Source organism: Podarcis raffonei, chromosome 18 (assembly GCF_027172205.1).
Source record: "Podarcis raffonei isolate rPodRaf1 chromosome 18, rPodRaf1.pri, whole genome shotgun sequence".
In the NCBI taxonomy this organism is placed as follows: Eukaryota; Metazoa; Chordata; class Lepidosauria; order Squamata; family Lacertidae; genus Podarcis; species Podarcis raffonei.
Genome location: NC_070619.1, coordinates 3,180,319 through 3,201,211, shown reverse-complemented (window position 1 = coordinate 3,201,211; position 20,893 = coordinate 3,180,319). Strand labels below are relative to the sequence as shown.

The following is a 20,893-nucleotide window of genomic DNA, read 5'->3' as shown; positions in this document are numbered from 1 at the left end:
TGCGTTTTTTATCGTAAACCGCCCTGGGATCCTCAGACGAAGGGTGGTATAGAAATTCAATAAATAAAGATATACAGTGGTGCCCCGCAAGACAAATGCCTCGCAAGACGAAAAACTCGCTAGACGAAAGAGTTTTCCATTTTTTTGAGTCGTTCCGCAAGACAAATTTCCCTATGGGCTTGCTTCGCAAGACGTTTCGTTCTTGCGAGTTTGTTTTCTTTTTCTTAAAGCCGCTAAGCCATTAATAGCCGCTAAGCTGTTAATAGCCGCTAAGCCGCTAATAGCCTTGCTTCGCAAGACGAAAAAAACGCAAGACGAAGAGACTCGCGGAACGGATTAATTTCGTCTTTCGAGGCACCACTGTATATTTAAATTGGACAATGTGACATTAAGAGGGATTGGGGAGAGAGAGAAAATAAGACGGACCCATTGAGAAGCATGGAAGCGAAAGGCCTGGGGGGGGGGAGAGAGAGAGAGAGAGAGAGAGAGAGAGAGAGAGAGAGAGAGAGAGAACACACACACACACACACACACACACAGATGCAGTCAGTCCCTTACTTGAGGGGAGCTGCCAGGAGAGAAAGCTTGATTGGAGACAGGAGAGGTGGGAGACTGGTTGGCTGGGGAGCCAGCATTGTTGCGGTACTGCTGGAGTGAACCCTACAGAAGGACATAGAGTTAGAGAAAGAAAGAATAGGGTAGGGGGAAGGAGAGAAGGCAGATGAAATCACAGGGTTCTTTCGTGGAGAGAAAGAGAGAGAGAGAGAGAGATGGGAGGGAAGAAAAGCCCTTGTATGAACACCCAGGGAGTCAGCTAGTACCGGTTAAACAATGCCCCGAGAGAGCATGGACAGAAAAAAGTGGGGGGGTACAATCATTTCTGGACTTCCTCCCCGGCTTCCTGGAGAGCAAGGTGCAGCCAGGAACCATACGCTGTATTCCAAATGCCTCTGCTCCTTAGAATGACAGGAAAGGCATTGAGGAGACACAGCTGGTTTTTAAACATCCCTTTCCTAGTCAGGCTTCCCCCAAAGCTCCTGGAGGGAAAGGACCCGCGTGGGCGTAAGAAGAGCGCTGCCACTGAGTCAGGCCAAAAGCCCATCTAGCTTAGCCTCCTGTCCTCACCAGAAGCCACTGTGTCGGGTGGGGAGAGTTGCCATTCTGCTCAGGTCATGCTTGCTGGTTTCCCACGGGGGCATCTGGGTGGCCACTGTGAGTACAGGAAGCCGGGCCAAGTGGGCCCCCTTTGGCCTGATCCCACAAGCCAGACCTGAGCACAAGGACAACTTCCCCTCCTGCAGTTTCTCCCAGCAACAGGTACTTCTATGCATTTACATTGGAATAAATGTGCATACATTTATCTATGCAGGGCTTAATTTCAGCACGGCCGCCCCCCCCATCTACTAATGAACGTAAGAGTAGCCTGTTGAATCAGGCCATTGGCCTGATCCTCAAACAGGGTCTGAGTACCAGGTCTCCCCTCCTGCGGTTTCCAGCAACGGGGATTCAGCAGCATGGCTGCCTCTGACTGTGGAGGGGGAACACTGCCAGTATGGCTAGTAGCCATCAGTAAGTCCTCTCCTCCACGGATCCCGCTTAAGAGGTGTGGCTGGCACACTGCTTTTGCACCTGGCTCAGCCCACTCCGGAGAACACAGCCCCTTCTTTCGCTTTCTCACACCTGCATCTAAAATTGGGGACATCTGTGCTCAGTGAACTATCCACTCCTGTCTTGCAGCAAGGTGCTTCTCCCCTGCCTGCCCCTGACTTGTCCAGGGGATGTAATAATAATAATAATAATAATAATAATAATAATAATAACAACAACAACAACAACAACAACAACAACAACAACAACAACAACAACAACAAATAGTAATAGTAATAACTGAAATCCCAGGAGAAAAAGGACAGGGTGTGCGTGCGATTTCGGACTTCCTGGGAACCTCAGTGTCAAACGTTAAACACACAGACCTCGTTGGTGCAAAGGGTTGCTTGGAACAGTGTGTGAACCTAAGAAGAGCCCACCAGATCAGGACAGTGACCCATCTAGTCCAGCGTCCTGTTCTCACAGTGGCCAACCAGATGTCCCCAAGCAAAACCTGCAAGCAGGATCTGAGCACAAGAGCAACTCTCTCCTCCTGTGGATTAGACTCCCAGGCCTGAGGGTCGGGGCTGGGGAGGACCCCTAGCCAATTCAGAAGCAGGGTGTCAAGAAGTTGGCATCGTTTAGAAAGGCTGCAGAATTTTCTGGTCCCCTGCCTTTAAAGAAGAAAGAAAAGCCACACATACACAAGCTCTGCTTCGTAACACTAAAAAGAGTGAACGCTTCCGCCAACCGCTCCAACGCGTGAAGAGGAGTTTGGAGAAGACAGAAAGGGGGCAGAAGGGGAAGGCTGCAAGCTCAAACCTTAGCAAAGCTGCTCCTGCATCCTGTATGGTCAGTGGGGGCTCAGTGGGAAGCTCAGGTGAGGCAGGTGAGACACCTCCATCCACTGAGGACCCTGAGGCTCGAAGCCGGGAACTAAACCCAGCCTTTGTCATTCACTGCGCAGCGACTCCCAAAACCACCCCACCCTCCCAGCTAGCATAACTGTAGGATGCCAGATCAGTGAGAGGGCCTGGTGTTGGCAGAGGCTGAGGTGGGGGGCTCCCCAGGAGAAGCTGCCTTTGATCAAGCCAAAAGCCTGGGGTCGAGGGCATGACAGTTTCCTGTACATACTGATAATCCGCTCAGGCTGATGTCCCGAGAAGCCAGCATCCCCATTTCCTTTTGCCAAGACAAGGAAACATACGGGTGCTGGCAGCTCTCAAGGGCTCCCCGAAAGTCACCCTGAGCAGAACGACAGAGCGCACGGCCGGACTTGGGAGGCAGGCCTGTCCTCTGCCTTGAAGCTGTTACCTAAAAGCCTGCTTAGGAACGCCCAACACAGACCCCTTGAAATTGCAGTCCTTTCTCCTAACATGCACCCTTTGGAGAAATCTCTGTAGCAACTCAATTCCCAGGGGCCCCCGGGAGCAGGAGCAGTGACTGACAAAATGGGCTTGGAAGCCATCTGCTTTGTCTACAGAGCAGCAGTTCAAGTTCTAAAGAGGTCAGGCACCTGTGAAGTAGAAGGCAGACCAACACTTCTGCAAAGGTGGTTGTGCACCAACTTCTCGCTGCCCTATTCCTGCATGACCCAGGAGATCTTGCAAGTCCTCCGCGTGCACACCCACCCAGACCTAGACCCACACCCCACAGGGCGCCCTACCTTGCCCGCCCAGCCCTTCCCCAGTCCAGCTTACCGAACTGATGTCTATCCCCATGGAGGTCTGGCTCTGGCTTCCCGGCGGAGACTGTGGGATTGTGGAAGGGACGGTGACGGAGAGCGGGGGCAGCTGCACCCCTCGCTGCAGGCCGGACGTCTGCATCAGGGAGGCATTGGGCGGGAGAGCGCTGGCGACCTGGGTCTGCTGTTGCTGCTGCTGCTGGGCGCTCGTCTGGGTAAAGAAGGGGTAGGGCGGGAGCTGCTGCTCCAGGGAGAGGGCGTCCATTGCCACGGCCTGGGGAGGGGGACAGGGCAGGAGAGGGCAGTGAGGAACGGCCTCCCCTGGGTCACATGACAGGCAGGGAGGCCAGGGCGCTCTCCTTCAGATGACCCAGTCTGAGAGCAGGGGTCCCTACTAGTGGTCTGTGGAAACAGCCAGCACCTGGCAGAAATAAGTGATGCTCAAGCGTATGTGTGCTTGTATGTTTAAAATGTTCCAAAGTGCCCAGAGGTCTCTTAATAAACTTTGAGAGTCTTAATCTCAGGGTCGTGGGCTGGAACCCCACGTTGGGCAAAAGATTCCTGCATTGCAGGGGGTTGGTCTAGATGACTCTTGGGGGTTCCTTCCCAATCTACAATTCAACGATTCCAAGGCTAGGATATAAAGAGCTGGGATATGAGACAGCCAGTAGTGGTGCACTGGTTGGAGTGTTGGACTGGGACCTGGGAGACCAGGGTTCAAATCCCCACTCGGCCACAATGTTCGCTGGCACCAGTAACTCAGAACAACATCAGATCTTTTCTGCCACCCCTCTTCAGAGCCAGCGTTTCTGTCAAAACTAGCACTGGATTATGGAAACCGCAGACCCAAGCCTCGTCCGCCTACCCCACAGCATGCTCCCAATAAAAGCGTCCCCCATCGCATGCCTTGCGTACCTGAGTGATTGGCGACAGAGGCGAGAGCGTGGGGGAGACCTGCTGGGGCTGGTTTCTCCTGGAGTCTGCGTTCAGCGAAAGGGGGCCAGTGGGTGGCTGTCGGTGCTGCTGGGAAGAGGCCTGTGTCGTTGTCATCCCTGCGGCAAATGGAGGGAAATGTCAGCACACGGGCTCCCGCGGGGGTCTTCCCGTCACTCGCTCCCATGCCAAAGGGTAGTTCTGGCAAGGCTAACCCTGAATACGCTTATTTCTCCACCACATCTCCGACACAGGTTGGATTTCAGATGTGGTGGAGGTGTGAGGAAATTAAGAAATTTTGGGTGGTAGTACATGAAGAACTAAAGGAGATGTTGAAAATATCAATAACAATGAAACCAGAGACATATCTCCTTGGATTGATAGATGAAGAGATACCACGGGGGGGAGAATTTTTCTATATGCAAGTACAGCTGCTAGAATAGTGATTGCTGCTAGGTGGAAGTCACAAACTATACCCACAAAGGAGGAATGGATTTGTAAACTAAATGAATATTTAATTTTGTCAAAATTAACTGCTATAATAAGAAATCAGTCGAATCAAAAATTTAAAAAGGAGTGGAAATGTTTTGATGAATATATGGCAAAATATTGCTCAAAAAAAGATACGCTAATATGCCTAGATTAATATGTGAAGTACTGGATGGTAGAAAAATTAATAAGCAAAGATAATAATATATAGATGATTTGAGAAGACTGTAGAATGCAAAGATTATTGTAAATTGCATAATGTGGAGGAAATTGAGTGGGGGCGGAGGGAAGTAGAAGGAAGGAGAAAAGAATAATATGATGACTGAGGAAATGTAAATGTATGGGGAGATGGGGAGGAAATGGTGTTGGCTTTGGTACATTTGTAATGTAATATGTGAAAACAAATAAAATAAAATAAAATAAACCCCGAACACGCTTCAAAATACACAATCTGGACTCCCTCGGAAGGCGGTGGACTCTGTCACTGCAGGTTTGGGTGGCCATCCGTCAGGGATTCTTCAGCTGCGATTTCAGCATTGCAGGAAGTTGGGCTGGATGACCCTTGAGTCCCTTCCAGCTCCTAACATTCTACGATTCTATGGGCTCTGTATAAGGCAGCTTCTTCAGAACTGCCTACAGTGACAGATATTCTAAGAACTCCCATCACTCTTGGCCACCGCCCACAGGGACTCAGTCAACTGGGTCTAACGACTTCTAGAGGGCAGCAGGTTCCCCCAGGCCTGGTCTGCAATGACTGGCAACAACTCTACGATCTCCCTCCACCCGCATGGGCTGAGAACTATTACCATGCTCAGCTGTCCTGGCAACCTAATAAACTCAACTCCCAAACAAGATGACCCCCTGGGCAGCGGGAGAGGGGCTAAGTCAGGTTACATCTGAGGCTGCAGCTTCATTTCCATCCCGCTGCATGCTGAACGTGCCAGGTGTAGACAGGGCATCTTACGCATTCTGAGATGAGCTACAGGGTTTCCATCCTATGTTATACTCCATTATATCCTAACGTCCTGGAACTTGCATGCGTTAGTGGCTCCCAGTATGTTTCCGAGCACAATTCAAAGTGTTGGTGCTGACCTTTAAAGTCCTAAATGGCCTCGGCCCAGTATACCTGAAGGAGCGTCTCCAACCCCATCGTTCTGCCTGGACACTGAGGGCCTTCTGGCGGTTCCCTCCATGTGAAAAGTGAGGTTACAGGAAACCAAGCAGAGGGCCTTCTCGGTAGTGGCGCCCGCCCTGTCTTCCCACCAGATGTCAAGGAAATAAAGAACTATCTGACTTTTAGAAGACATCTGAAGGCAGCCCTGTTTAGGGAAGTTTTTGATGTTTGAAGTTTTATTCAGTTGTTAGTCCTCTGTTGGGAGCCACCCAGACTAGCTGGGGAGACCCGGCCAGATGGGCAGGGTTTAAATAATAAATTATTATTATTATTATTATTATTATTATTATTATTATTATTATTATTATTATTGGTGGTGGTTTTGGAAGGACTAGCCAACTCCTCCAATAGCTGATTGGTTGAAGGGCCTTTCCTATCTTGCAGTGTATGAAAAAGGTACTTTTGCCCAGAGATGAAAAAAGCACACCTTTCCTGAGATTTGGGCCCCCTCTTCAGAGCTGTTTACATGATATGCACACCATGTGGGCTTTGCCAGTCTTCTCCCCCCTTCCTCACTGCTTCTCTCCTTTTCTTCTTTTTCTTTTAAATTCTTGGTTTCGACCACATATCCATGATCTGTATTCTTGTTTTGTTATTTTTCTGTTGTGAACCTCCCTGGGATCTTTGGATTAAGGGTGGTATATAAATGTAATAAACAAATCATCATAATCACCATCTTTCTAAGGAGCTCAGGGGCTCTCTTCCCTCTACCCCAAAAGTTTGGGTTTCGTAGGTTTGCCGTGATGAGGGGACAAGGAGAAAGAAACTGAACTTTTAAACAGCGATTTGCAAAATGGGTATAAGAGGCACAGCCAAAAAGGGGGCTGAAAGTTGTCTTAGAAAATTAAAGCACTGTATTTTGGAGGTATCTGATGCTCTGCTACCCTCAGAGGAAACAGGCTCTGCCCAACATCGTCCAAGGGGGTTGGACTAGATGACCCTCTAGGTCCCTTCCAACTCTATGATTCTGTGGGCCTCCGCCTGCTAACTGCCGCTCCCTATCGCCAGATACGCTTGGCCTTCTGTAAAATGGAATTACTTCACAAAGACAGGGCTTGGTTTTCAGATCTCCCTCCACCCAGAACGACAAACTAGACAAAGGAGGTTTGCAACAGTGAACAGCGAGCTTAGACAGGAAGTGGCATTGCAGGACAGGAAGTGAAGTCACACTGTCATTCTGGGCAGGTGCAGCCGCAACACCCCTTACCCTGATTGGCTGTGCTGATGCCCATATGCGTCAAGTTGGCCGCAAGGTTCCCAGTGCTGTTGGAACTGCTGAGGGACGGGAAAGGGGATTCTTCTGGGTCCAGCGGCGTCGGGAGAGGAGAGGGGAAGTGGATGTTTGTCAGGTCCGGCAGGGAGCCACCCGTGTTGTGAGTGGCGGGGATAAGTGTGGTAGTGTTTTCCTGGTCAGCTGACGGAAAGATGCTGTGCTCAAGAAGAAACCAGGAGGGAGGGGAAGAAAACTGAACCATTTGACAGACAAAAATACCCCAAGACCACATAGTTATCTCAGTTCAAGCACCGTGCCACACCACAGTTAGGCTTTCCCAGGATGTCTCAACTAAGCCTTGCCTCCCATTGTTCTTAGGACTCCCCAATGAGTTGCAACTACAGTGGTACCTCTGGATGTGCACACCTCCGGTTGCATATCCTTCAGGATGTGAATGTGGGAAACCTGGAAGTATTTTTTGGGGTTTCGCTGTGTGCGCATGCACAGAAGCGCTTTACCACGCTGCACGCATGTGCAAAAGCGGTCCCTCCAGTTGCGGAAACCTCGGGATCCGACCGGAGCTCCAGAACAGATCCTGTCCACAACCAGAGGTACCACTGTACCTATTTCCTAGAGTTGCTAAAGCAACGACACTGTACTTTCTTTGTTGTCAGTTACATAGGAGATACAATAGCCATCTTCGAAAATCTAAAAGGCTGTCACATGGAAGACAGAGCCAGCTTGTTTTCTCCTGCTCCGGAGGGTAGGGACACAACCAATGGCTTCAAGTTACAAGAAAGAGGAGATTCCAATTAAACCAGGAATCAACAACCTTTTTCAGCCGTGGGCCGGTCCACCGTCCCTCAGACCTTGTGGGGGGCCGGATCATTTTTTTGGGGGGAAATGAACGAATTCCTGGGCCCCACAAATAACCCAGAGATGCATTTTAAATAAAAGCACACATTCTACTCATGTAAAAACACGCGGATTCCCGGACCGTCCATGGGCCAGATTTAGAAGGCGATTGGGCCGCATCCGGCCCACGAGCCTTAGGTTGCCTGCCCCTGGATTAAACATTAGAAAGAGCTTTCTGATGGACAGTGGGACAGACTCTCTTGGAAAGTGGTGGACTCTCCTTCTTTGGAGGTTTTTAAGCAGAGGTTGGTCATCCATCCAAGATGCTTTAGCTGAGATTCCTGCCTTGCAGGGGGTTAGGCTAGATGACCCTTGGGGTCCCTTCCAACTTCACGATTCGACATGACTCTTCCCAGCACACCCACAGGAAGGGACAACAGACGACGGGGAAGGATCCAACTAAGTTATACTCACAGCAGAGCCCTCTGAATTTAATTCAGCCTAGGATGTTCACCAATTACAGTGAGTCTGCTCAGAGTATGACCACCGGGGGAATATAACCCTTTGTTTCTACAAAAAGCCAGCCAAAGTGTCCTACCAATGCAGAAACCAAACAACCCCGACTCTTTCACGTACTTGATTCCTGGGACCTCACAGGATTTGGGCCTTGAGGATCCGGTCTGAAAGAGAGAGAGACAGAGAGAGAAACAGAGTCATTCCTTTTCTGCATCATTTATATAGGCTGCAGAATCTAATCATGAGCTGTCAGGACACCTTGTTTTCAAAAGAGAGCTTATAAGCCAAAAGGTACCGCCACCCTGAACGCACTTAATTAAGCCTTAGAAGCAAACCCAACTTTCCCCGGGGTTGGAACAAGTTTATGTAGCTGTGTAGCAGGTCACACTGGGGCAGAATCAGTGCCTTTACCTTCTTAGCTTCCCACCCTTGCTTTGCGAGGTTCTTCTCTGTATCCGCTGTGTCTTCCTCCATGCCTGGGACGGCCAACAGTAAGACTACAAGAAATTAATTTAAAGGGGGGGGGGGAATCTCATTATGGATCAGCAAAAGGTGCCCTGAAAACAAGACTCCGTTGGACCCAAGCGGGTAAAACTAAACTGCATTTTTTTAAAAAAACAACAAATTGAAAGTCTATGCATATTTGTTGCTTTCCCTTGTTCTTCCTTTTTCCTAAAAAAGGTCCTTTATGTGTACTGACCTGACTTTCGATATGTATATTTTTAGGACCAACCTTATTTCTGTGGTTGTAAGTTGCATTGTGTAATTTACAGCTTTTGGGGGGGGGGGTTGAAGTTTCAGACTGTTCATTAAAAGCCCTTTCCGCCTCCCTCCCATGTTCAAAGACAAAGCAGATATATATACTTCACCTCTTTTTTGCTGCATGTCCTGTGACCCAGCTAAAAAAGGCTCCGCCTGAGCGGGAGTCATCGTACTCTGGTGCAGGGCAGAATCTGAATTGGTCCTGGTTGAGAAGGGGCAGACAAAAACTATCAGAGCTGGAAAGTGGCCAACCTCCCACCCGGCTTTGAAAAGGAGTGCAGGAAATCACTAGCTTGACGTCTGTCTGGATTTTGGCTAAATGTTAGAGGAAACTTCCTAATGAAAGGAGTTGTTCGACAACAGGACAGAGGCTGCCTTGTGGGCTCTCTGTGGTTGGAGATATATAAGGAGCAGCTGGGCAGAAATTTGATGAAGGGAGCTCAGAGCAGGATCTTGCAACACCAGCATCCCTAACTGGCATTTTCTGAACACCAGTTGCTGGAAACCACCAGAGGAGAGTGTGAACTTGTGCTCAGGTCCTGCTTGTGGGTTTCCCATTGGGGCTTCTGGTTGAGGATGCTGGACTCAATGGGCCAATGGCCGGATCCTGCAGGCTCCCTGTTTGCAGTTCTTTCTCCCCGCCTGCCCACCCCTGTCCCGACAAAGAACTGCAGTTTTTAAATCAGGACCGTGCTAGACAGGAGGAGGATCAACGGGACATTTTGCAAACGGAATAGCCCGAGTCCAAAAATCAGCACTTACGTACCTCCTCCAGCTTGTGTCTGAAGGAGGCGACAGGTAGACGGTACCATACGGACAGCTGTCCACGTGAGTCGGGCAGTCAAGGAAGAAGGGAAGGTATCCAGAGCTTCTTGGGAAAGTTTCAGCAATAAAAGTTTTAAGTGTTCGACAGGCCTTGTTGGGCGTCATATATTTACACACAGACACCACATGGTGTTTGGTCAGCACAGGGCAAGAGAAAATGCCTACTTCACCAAGCCCCCAGTTTTGCAAAGAAACCCACTGCACTTAATGGGGAAGAGCTACAAAACGGTGTTCGGAGGGTGTTTGCTTTCTGTTCTCTCTCCCTCTCTCAATGCCTTGCTTCCTCTTCTTTCCTTTCACCTGACATTTGCCTTCACCTCTGGCTAAAGCTGATCTCAAAGCACTGCTTCATCCTTCTCTTACGGATGGCTTCATGGCCTTTCAGATGAAAATTAACTAGGGCTACGCCACATCCCACCTCAGAATGAAAGGGGGGCTTCTAGAGGGGCCCTAAATGTGGGAGAGATGGGAAGCAGGGCACGTTAAGTCACCTCTGCTGAAAGACCAGCTTCATCAGGTGCCTCCTGCCCCTGGGCTGCTTCTAGGCCAGATAGCCATTCTCAGAACTACTTTTTAAAGAACTGACGCCTGAGCCTGCTTTTTTCCTCTTCCTTCCTGGTCTCTCTTTCCTTGTGCACAGTGTATTTTTAATGTGTTACCAGTTCAGGTTTTCGTGTGTTCCCAGCAGCTACTGATAAGCTGCACCTTCCTAAACATCTCCCAGGCACATGCATCCCCTCCTATGCTCTAGGCCGCAATGCTGAGCCAAAGGATATCTGCCTGCCGTGCTTATCCACGGACAGCGGGCGCCGGTGGGGCGAGCCAAGGCGGTTCCGGTCGCGATACACCCTGTCTACCAGCCCATGGTGCCGGGTCGTCCTGCTGGTGTCCAATCCTGATGACTGAAACGGAGTCTAAAGAGAAAGGCAAATGGGCGTTGAAAGGGCAGGGAAAACAACCCTGTGACAACATTGCAGGGGATTCGGCCAGATGACCCTGGGGAGGTCTCTTCCAATTCTACCAGTGTGGCAAATTGCCTTCACTGGAGAGCCAGTGTGGTGTAGTGGTTAGAGTGGTGGACTCGTAATCTGGTGAACCGGGTTCGCGTCTCCGCTCCTCCACATGCAGCTGCTGGGTGACCTTGGGTCAGTCACACTTCTCTGAAGTCTCTCAGCCTCACTCACCTCACAGAGTGTTTGTTGTGGGGGAGGAAGGGAAAGGAGAATGTTAGCCGCTTTGAGACTTCTTCGGGTAGTGATAAAGCGGGATATCAAATCCAAACTCTTCTTCTTCTTCTTCTTCATGCATATGGTTAGCAAAGTTTAACCTGGCTTCACAGGAATAATTATGTGCTTGAAGTCCATCAGTTTCAATGATACTACAAACGCTTTCAAATCTTTTATATAGTATTTCAAAACTGAGAAACAGGCTTGGCCTCTCTCCTGCATAGTAGCTAATAATTTCCTACAGACCAAGCAAGAATATTTGTGGGGTATTATTCATAGAATCATAGAGCTGGAAGAGATCCCCAGGGGTCATCTAGTCCAACCCTCTGCAATGCAGGAATCTCAGCTAAAGCAGCCAGGACAGGTGGCCATTCAAAACTGAATTACTCATATTACTAGTAATATTGGCATGCGCACAAACACCAAAAAACAAAACAAAACACCTTTGAAGACTGATATCAATTTATGGGACCTGAATACAGGTGTCTGAACCAATTAGGTAGGTTTTTAATGTTGGAGGTTTTTTTGTGTTTTGATATTTTGTTGGAACCCACCCAGAGCGGCTGGGGCAACCCAGTCAGATGGGTGGCATATAAATATTATTATTATTATTATTATTATTATTATTATTATTATTATTATACACAATGTCTTGGGTTCTTTTGGAGGAAGGTGCAGGATACACATATATCTAGATATATATATATAAAAAATTTCCTTCCAGTAGCACCTTAAAGACCAACTAAGTTAGTTCTTGGTATGAGCTTTCGTGTGCATGCACACTTCTTCAGAGTGTATCTGAAGAAGTGTGCATGCACACGAAAGCTCATACCAAGAACTAACTTAGTTGGTCTTTAAGGTGCTACTGGAAGGGGAAAAATTTTTTTGTTTTGACTATGGCAGACCAACACGGCTACCTATCTGTAACTAGATATATATAGATATAGATATATAGATATCTATGAATGAATGACAAAATAATGTATACAGCTCCTTTTAGTGCAGCATTTGGATACTGCTTTTTAGATGGAGGGGGGAAAGAAATTAAGAGAAATATCTGCCGATGCTCTCGGGCAGAAAGGGCAACCCTCACCTGGAAAGGTAGGTCCATAGCACTGCTCCCAATCTGATTGACATTTGGCAGGGATCCTCCATAGTACTGGCCACGGGTCTGGCCCAACTGCAAATACTGGTTTTTCTGTAGCTGTAGCTGGAAAACAGAGAAAGAGGAAGATTAATTAAGCTGTGCAGGTTCCAGATGGAGAAGGAACAATCCTGGGCTGGCCAGGAGGAGATATGGAACCCAAGCACTTGGCAAGGTTGTACCCAACTAACCTCACAGTTGGATTTCTGCAATAGATTTACCTTTGGGATTAGTTCAGAAGATGCAACTGGTGCAGAACGCAGGGGCTAGGTTGCTTGTAATGCTCTGCTCGCACTGGCTGCTTCTGAGCCAAGTTCAATGTGTTGATACTCAAGATCCTACATAACTGAAAGACCAGATTGCTTGAGAGACTGTCTTATCTCTTACACAAGCAGTAGATCACTGAGGACTGCCGGGAAGCTTCTCCCGTGTGCTCCAAAGGTCTGAGAAGCCTGCTCCATACTAACTTGCAGCCGGGCTTTTAGTGTTGCGGCTCCTGCCCTGTAGAATAGGATGCCCGTTGAGATATAGCAGGTGCCCACTAGCTGTGCTTTCTGGAAGTGACTGCATTTCTTTGCTTTGGAATCTTGTAAACATCTTATTGCAATCAAGTGGCATATAACCTATGTTAAATAAGTGATTAGCAGATTTACGTATTTATTTTTTAAAAAAAAAGGAAGCCAACCTCAGGCCAACTTGAAGAAGACATGCCCATGGGTATCTGGTCGCCATGAGGGCTGGTACAGATGCAACAGCCACATTTCCGAGGCAGCTTGACTCTGAATGCCCATTTAACAAGAGGAGGGGGAGTCCTGCCTTCTGGTCCCTGAGTTTGTGGGCTGCATGGAGGCATCCAATTGCGCAGAGCAGGGGAAAGAAGGCGCTGGTCTAGACAGCTACCTCTGGCCTGACCCAGGCATGAACAGGAAGGACGGGAGCAAGGAGGCATTTTCAGTGTGTTCCCGCGGTTCCCCAACTTTTTTTTGGGTCCCACCCCTCAGCTCCACAAACTCATCTCCAGTAAACCCCTACCCTACACAAAGCATAATTAAGAACAGCAGTTTGCACTAAGGAAACAACCCACTAAGGAAGATAAGAAAACAATAAAATTCAAAATCAATTGCACATGTATTCAATATCCAATCAAAACAATTTCATTTTATTAATTCAACAAAACTGATGAACTTGATCCAGCTTTTCAAAGTCCGATAGGCATTTACACCCCACAGAGCCCCCTGCCTCTTAGGGTCCCCCTAGATAACCCCACTGCCCCCCAGGGGAGGTACTGCCCACTTTGGGAAACATTAGCCCATGCTGAAAGAAGCATCGCCATTCCCAACAACCAAATCCTGACGCCAAGTTCCTGACTAACTGGACAAAAAAGGAAGGGGAGGGGATATTATACATTATTAAGATTTATCCCACAACCCCTTTTAAACACATCATCAGCTTCAACACACCAGTACGCAAATATAAGCTGGAAGCAGCAGATCTGGTGAAAGCAACACAAATATATACAGGTCGTGATAACACAGGTCAGTCTTTCCTGGTGCCTTGCAGAAGTCTCAGACTACAGTTCCCATCAGCCCTGGGGACACATGGCCCTGCTGGCTGATGGGAGCTGTAGTCCAAAACAGATTTCACATACTAACCACCCATTGAATATCAGACAGCCAGTGAACACAGAATGGTTACCATATTAGCTTTGTGGTCCCCACAGATGCAAAGAGGATCTTTTTACCCACTGCTCCAGAATCTGATCAAGAAAATATGAGCGTCTTTTTGAGTTTGCCTTGGGTTTTAATCCAGAAATTAAACCACACAAAAACAAACACCATTCCTGAAGTCTCAAAAGGTTTAGGAAGCACTTTGCTTCCCCTCCTTAAAATAGGACTAGTTGGTAACATTATCATGATGATGATAAATTGAAAAGACCCTGATGTTGGGAAAGACGGAGGGCGCAAGGAGAAGGGGACGACAGAGGACGAGATGGTTGGAAAGTGTTCTCGAAGCTACCAGCATGAGTTTGACCAAGCTGCGGGAGGCAGTGGAAGTCAGGAGTGCCTGGCGTGCTCTGGTCCATGGGGTCATGAAGAGTCGGACACGACTAAATGACAAAACAACAAAGGGTAAAGGGCAGGCTAACAATAATAATAATAGAAAGAAAGAGTTGTAAGCTGTCTCCTTTAGGGTAAAGGGCAGGATAACAACAGCAATATCCAGCCCTGCTTAAAGATGAACTGGGACCATTTGCATGCAAAGCTTGTGCTCTGCAGCTGAGCGACGGCCCTTCCATATGGAACATGCTGAAATCAGCAGACCATTTTTACGCAGGATCTGTAAGCAAGCCATTTAAGCAGACATAACCAGGAGCTCTACTAAAACAAACACGCACAGACCAGCAGCCCCCTGCCAATTACACCCAGAGCCTAGAAACGTCCTAAGAGCTTTTACATTATTAATGCAGCTTAGTTAAAAAAGAAAAAGAAATGAAATGTAATCAATACGGGCCGCTGGAAGTCAGGGCGGAACGGACCGGGAGCCAGAAACATTTTATCAATCAGCAGATGCGCTGCTCTTGCCAGGCCGGGCCCTGGACCTAATGAGGCAGCCGTGGCGCACCTTCCCATCCCAGAGCAAACAGAAGACTCCCGCCGCCCCATCGATCCGCACAGCCAATTGCTGAGGGCTAGGCGGCGCAGAGAACCCTGTAGGCGGACGAGAACAGCAGCCCGTTGCTGGCTCAGGCCGGCCTGTTCCAGCAATCTGCTTCCAAGAGCCACAGCGTGGGGAAGTCTCACAAGAAAAGAAGGCATTCTCTTTTTGCTGGGGCCCAGCGCCTGTAACTCCCCGAGGTAAACTGCCTTGGGAGGAGGAGGTTCTACTTACAGGTGGTTCTGCTGCAACACTTAGGGATGGGCAGAGCACATTCACGGCATGCCTCTCTTATTATTGCTGTTGTTGTTATTTATTGCATTTAAATATCACTTATTTTGTCCAAGGAGCTCCAGGTGGCATGCATGGTCCTCCCACTCTTCACTGACCCACGCGACAACCCTGTGAGGTAGGTTAGGCTGAGAGAAGCCTTGAGGATCATTACCCAGAGAGCTGCATAGCCGAGTGGAGATTTGAACCCTCATCTCCCAGGTCCTAGTCTGGAACTGTAAACGCTACCTGAGCGCTGGCTCTCTTCTGCGACAGGAGTGCAGACGGCGCCCCTCCAGGCATGAAGTGTGCACAGGTCTGCTTGGCTCCAGCAAAAAATGGCTGCATCTCAGGCCTTGAGGCTATGCCCTGGGGCTTAGGCGTAGAGAAGGTCCCAGGGCCTCCTATCGCAGAGAGAGATGATAGCAGGAGTGGGCCACATTCCCTCAGAGGGAAGCATCTAAGGGGCTGTATCGCAGTGACAGGCAGGGGCCGAGGAAAAGGAGACAGAACAATGCATGACACTCTTACCCAGGGGTCAGCACACTTTTTCAGCAGGGGGCTGGTCCACTGTCCCTCAGAACTTGTGGGGGGCCAGACTATATGGGGGGGGGGATAAGAACGAATTCCTATGCCCCACAAATAACCCAGAGATGCGTTTTAAATAAAAGCACACATTCTACTCATGTAAAAACACCAGGCAGGCCCCACAAATGACCCAGAGATGCATTTTAAATAAAAGGGCACATTCTACTCATGTAAAAACACACTGATTCCCAGGCTGGATTATAAGGCGATTGGGCCCCGGACCTTAGTTTGCCTACCCATGTTCTTATCTGTGCATCTGAGGCTGCACTCCAAGTGTGCAAAAGACCAAAGTGTCTATGCATCCCTTCAATCCAGGCAACCAAGAGGCATCATCAGAGACCAAGGACACAGTCTAGTCAGGCAAAAGCCCTTGAGGAGAAGAGAGATGAGGGACGGTGAGAATCCCAAGGGCCATACAGAGAGGATCGGAGCAGCACATATGGCCCCCAGGGCCTAAGATTTCCCACTCCTGCCAGTCAGTCAAACAATTTAGGTTAGACAATATGCCGAATATTGATGTGTGTTTTAGCTTATTGCCCTGTTTAATTTTTTCCAGTGCTTTAAATTGTTGCTTCTGATTGTTTTTATCAACATACTCTTTTTGTAAACCGCTTTGAGGCATTTTGCATTTTTTTGTTTCACAATCAAGCGGAGCATACATTTTATCGTAGAGTTGGAAGGGATGCCAAGGGCCATCTAGTCCAACCCCTTGCGATGCAGGAACCTCAACTCAAGCTTCCATGACTGATGAAATAAATGGATTTAGCTAAACGCCTACTCCGGAGATGAAAGGAGTGACCAAAATAAAGCGTCGACGCACATGCAGAGAGAGAGACACACTCACACAAAAAGCAAGAGATGCCCACTGCCGAGCGGGATAAAAATAGCTTTTTCTGTTCCTGGTGTTTTTTAAATTATTTTTAGCTGCAGCCATGAATATGCAGTTATGTAACCGGGCACAGCTCCTGATAAATCAGAAAGCAAACAGGAGGGAATGTTTACATTCTTCGCGGAAAAGCGTAGTGGCTGGATGGCAGGAAGGCAGCACGCGCAGGCAGGTAGTGGCGAGGGGGGAGCAGGAGAGAGAGGGAGGGAGGGACGTGCCCAATGCCAGTCTGGTGCTGATTGGCAGCCAATGGGCGTAAGATAAAGCTGCCAGGGAAGCACTCCAGGGAGGAGTAGGAAGATGCTGGCCTTGCCAAGTGGCCAAAGAGAGCTAAGGTGGGAAAGGACCTTTTAGGGGAGGGATAGCCTAGGACTTGCCAATCAGAAGGTCGGCGGTTCGAATCCCCACGACGGGGTGAGCTCCCGTTGCTCGGTCCCTGCTCCTGCCAACCTAGCAGTTCAAAAGCACGTCAAAGTGCAAGTAGATAAATAGGTACTGCTCCGGCGGGAAGGTAAACGGCATTTCTGTGCACTGCTCTGGTTTGCCAGAAGCAGCTTAGTCATGCTGGCCACATTACCCAGAAGCTGTGCGTCAGCTCCCTCGGCCAATAAAGCGAGATGAGCACCGCAACCCCAGAGTCAGCCACGACTGGACCTAATGGTCAGGGGTCCCTTTACCTTAAGAAAAGGAGGTGCCCCTTCCCGCCAACAAACTCCCCGAAATGTCCCCCCTTCCCACCCTGACATCTGCTGGGTTGCTTGCTTTTCCCCTAGGAAAGGGGCCTTGCCTAATGTTAAAGCAGTGTTGCCTGCACTGGTAGGCAGCAGCTCAGGCTGAGAGGTCTCACTGAGAGGAGCTGGAGACCTTCTGCACGCAGGTGCTGTGCAGTGGGGTTACGGACAGCGCCTGCCAAAGGGGATTCTTGCATTACTTAAGAAAGGAGGAAGGCTGGCTCTGATACCTGAAGCCCTGCTCTGTGAATGCGTCCATTTCCAGGAAATGAGCCTGTTCAGGAAACTCTCTGCTCTAATCTCTGAAGGCTGAATGAGAAGCAGCCCAAAGCAGTGTTAGAAACTCCCAATATATAAGCTAGGTGCCAAATGATTCCTTAAATCAAAGTTGCAGTCGTCAAAACAGAATGCCTAGTTGCTATTTGGGGGCCAGACGGCTCTAAAGTCTTATTTTTCAAATGACTGTGATTATTAGTTAAACACTGGCTAGATCAGATGACAACCTTCAGCCAGGTTAAGATCTTTGAGAACTGAAAGAAGAATAATCAACTTTATCCAGGGACAGTCCACACATCTATTGGCCTATTCCTACCTATTTTTCTTCATGATGACATGGACCATTCAGAATGTGAGAATATTCTTCATAACTCTGAGCAGGGCAGGGCAGGGCGGGAAGTGAAGACAAGCAATAACCATTCACTATAACAATGTTCACTGCTCCTGCTCAGACTGCATGGGGAAAGCATTTTGGTTCCAGAAGTTCATTCAGATTCTGCAGATAAAATATAACTGATAGAATTCTAAAGGACTGGGCATTAGTGTGTGAAAACAGTCGAAATTCAAGGATCCCCAGATGGCGGAGATGTCAGGCTTCACTTGATTGCAAGTTGCCAAAAGCCAGGTGCAAAATGTGCCTGGCTGATTTTGAACACTGGCCCAAAGACTGTATGAAAGAACAAGTAAAGGAACTTTTTCACATCTTAGGCCACTCGTCTGCCTGTTCTCTCAACCTGCAGCTCCAGCGCTGCAAGCACCAATCACCAAGGTACCATGCAAAGAAAACTCACATCTATGTCCTTCTAATTATACTGCACCACTGGGAGGCTATCTTGGCTGGAAACTGGGCATAAATCTGATAAATTTAGGCAATCAGCCATACAGCTTTGAGAACTTGAGGTCTGCAGTTGGAGATGTCATTCCAGTTCCAGCCAGAGACTCAAATTTAGACGTCTGACTCTGCTAACAATGCCTCGTTTCTGGAGAGTAACATGAAGGGTGGGTGGATAAATCCATTCACCACGTTCGCTTGATCTGTTCCCTCACTGATCAAGGAAGAGCAAGCAGCCAGGCACCATAAAACAGGAACTCTTTATACACTCCCGAGTACTTAAACTGCTACGCTCCGTTTAGTGAGCCATACATTAAGAGTCTCAAATAAGAAACACACAGCTCAATTAAGGCAGCCTGTTTAATTCAGTGGGTTTGCCCAAGAAGAACAGCTTGTTCTCAGCCCCACGGAGCTGTGGTCCTGTGGCTGCAAAAACACACCTGGTCCCAGTTCAAGCAAAAGGCAATGCAATTGGTTTCTGGACTAACTGACCTATAAAGCATTATATGGATCAGAACCCCAGGACCTCAAGGACCACCTCTCCCAACAGGAACTGACCCGAACCATGCGCTCATCATCTGAGGCCCTTCTTCACATGACCTCTCCAAGGGAGGTCCCAAAGATGGCAACACAAGAGGGGGTTCTTTCAGTGGTGGCTCCCTCTTTGTGGAACGCTCTCCCCAGGGAGGCTCACCTCCCATTACACAGGTTTAGGCACCAGGCAAAAAGCTGCATTTCCACTGGGCCTTTCATTACCTGTGGCCTCCCAGAGTGCGGGGGATGTTTGAAACTCCCCAGGTTCCAGGCACATTTTGCTACTGTGCAAGTCCAATTGCGACTACATGGAGATTTCTGGGTGCCCGGTTTGCGACTGACCAACCTGACCATGTCCATCAAGACAGCTGACTCATGGGCAGCTACAGTAGCGCATCCTGTGCTTCTGTGTTGCCACGCAAATCAGGAACCCCTTGCTGGGCACCTTAGTCCTCCATCATCACATCAAGGAAAGTAAGTGCAGGGCTGGGTATAGAGATATTTGACTGTACTGCAGCCTTTCCACAGGCCACCCAAATGGAGCTCACAGGCCACAGTTTAAAAACCTCTGCTTTAGTCCATCGTTAATGCCATTTCTATTTCCATTGTGCACGTTTCTCCTTCTTGCATATGGGGACAAGTAAATTGTTGTAAGAACAAGCTACAGTCAAGCAATGTACCGTATTTTTCGCTCTATAAGACGCACCAGACCACAAGACGCACCTAGTTTTTGGAGGAGGAAAACAAGAAAAAAAATATTCTGAATCTCAGAAGCCAGAACAGCAAGAGGGATCACTGCACAGTGAAAGCAGCAATCCCTCTTGCTGTTCTGGCTTCTGGGATAGCTGCGCAGCCTGCATTCGCTCCATAAGACGCACACACATTTCCCCTTACTTTTTAGGAGGGAAAAAGTGAGTCTTATAGAGCAAAAAATACGGTAGCTAAGATCACAGAACCATAGACTTGTAGCATTGGAAGGGACCCCAAGGATCATCTAGTCCAACCCCTGGGCAAATTACACATTCTGTTGTGGTGACCGTAACCTAGGTTAAAGGTGCCATTTGGCACCTAGTTTATATAGCTGAGTTTTCTAGCACTGTTTTGGACTGCAGCTTGCCTTGTTCCCAGAGGTAGCATACAGCCATCGTGACTAGTGGACCCTGACAGCTTTATCCTCCATAAATGAGTGTAATCCCCTTTTAATGCCATCTAAATTGATGGCTGTTGCCACATCTCGTGGGAGTGGGCTTCATAGCTTAGATATGTGCCGTGCCAAGTCCTTTCTGTTGCCTGTCCTGAATTTTCCAATATTCAACTTTTCTGGCTCCAAGTTCTAGCACTGCATGAGAGAGGGAGAAAAGCTCTTTATTTTCGGACAGTGGTCCAAAACATCTGGGGGCCACCAAACTGGGGGAGGTTGCAATAAGAGCAACCACAGCAGGCTAATTCTGCTTTCCGTTAGCAAATGTATAATGCTAAAGATACATAGCAGCAGCAGCAGCTACAGTGGTACCTCGGGTTAAGAACTTAATTTGTTCCAGACGTCTGTTCTTAAGCTGAAACTGTTCTTAACCTGAAGCACCACTTTAGCTAATGGGGCCTCCTGCTGCCACCGCACCGCCAGAGCACGATTTCTGTTCTCATCCTGAAGCAAAGTTCTTAACCCGAGGTACTATTTCTGGGTTAGCGGAGTCTGTAACCTGAAGCGTATGT

General features: G+C 48.5%; 1 protein-coding gene across 7 annotated transcripts in view; it reads right to left on the bottom strand.

Moving 5' to 3' along the window:
* Positions 1-20,893, bottom strand: part of CRTC1 (CREB regulated transcription coactivator 1) — a 47,659-nt gene that overhangs the window by 7,250 nt on the left and 19,516 nt on the right. For 2 of the 7 annotated variants that reach the window (XM_053372483.1, XM_053372484.1), the window contains exons 2-11: positions 12,358-12,474; positions 10,815-10,952; positions 9,980-10,041; positions 9,321-9,415; positions 8,863-8,948; positions 8,572-8,615; positions 7,075-7,295; positions 4,187-4,323; positions 3,288-3,545; positions 559-660 (exon numbers count right to left, since the gene is read on the bottom strand). In XM_053372483.1, the coding sequence (XP_053228458.1) occupies positions 559-660; positions 3,288-3,545; positions 4,187-4,323; positions 7,075-7,295; positions 8,572-8,615; positions 8,863-8,948; positions 9,321-9,415; positions 9,980-10,041; positions 10,815-10,952; positions 12,358-12,474 (1,260 nt within the window). The remainder of the gene's footprint in view (positions 1-558; positions 661-3,287; positions 3,546-4,186; positions 4,324-7,074; positions 7,296-8,571; positions 8,616-8,862; positions 8,949-9,320; positions 9,416-9,979; positions 10,042-10,814; positions 10,953-12,357; positions 12,475-20,893) is intronic. The other 5 variants (XM_053372485.1, XM_053372486.1, XM_053372488.1 and 2 more) reach the window with 3 other exon arrangements.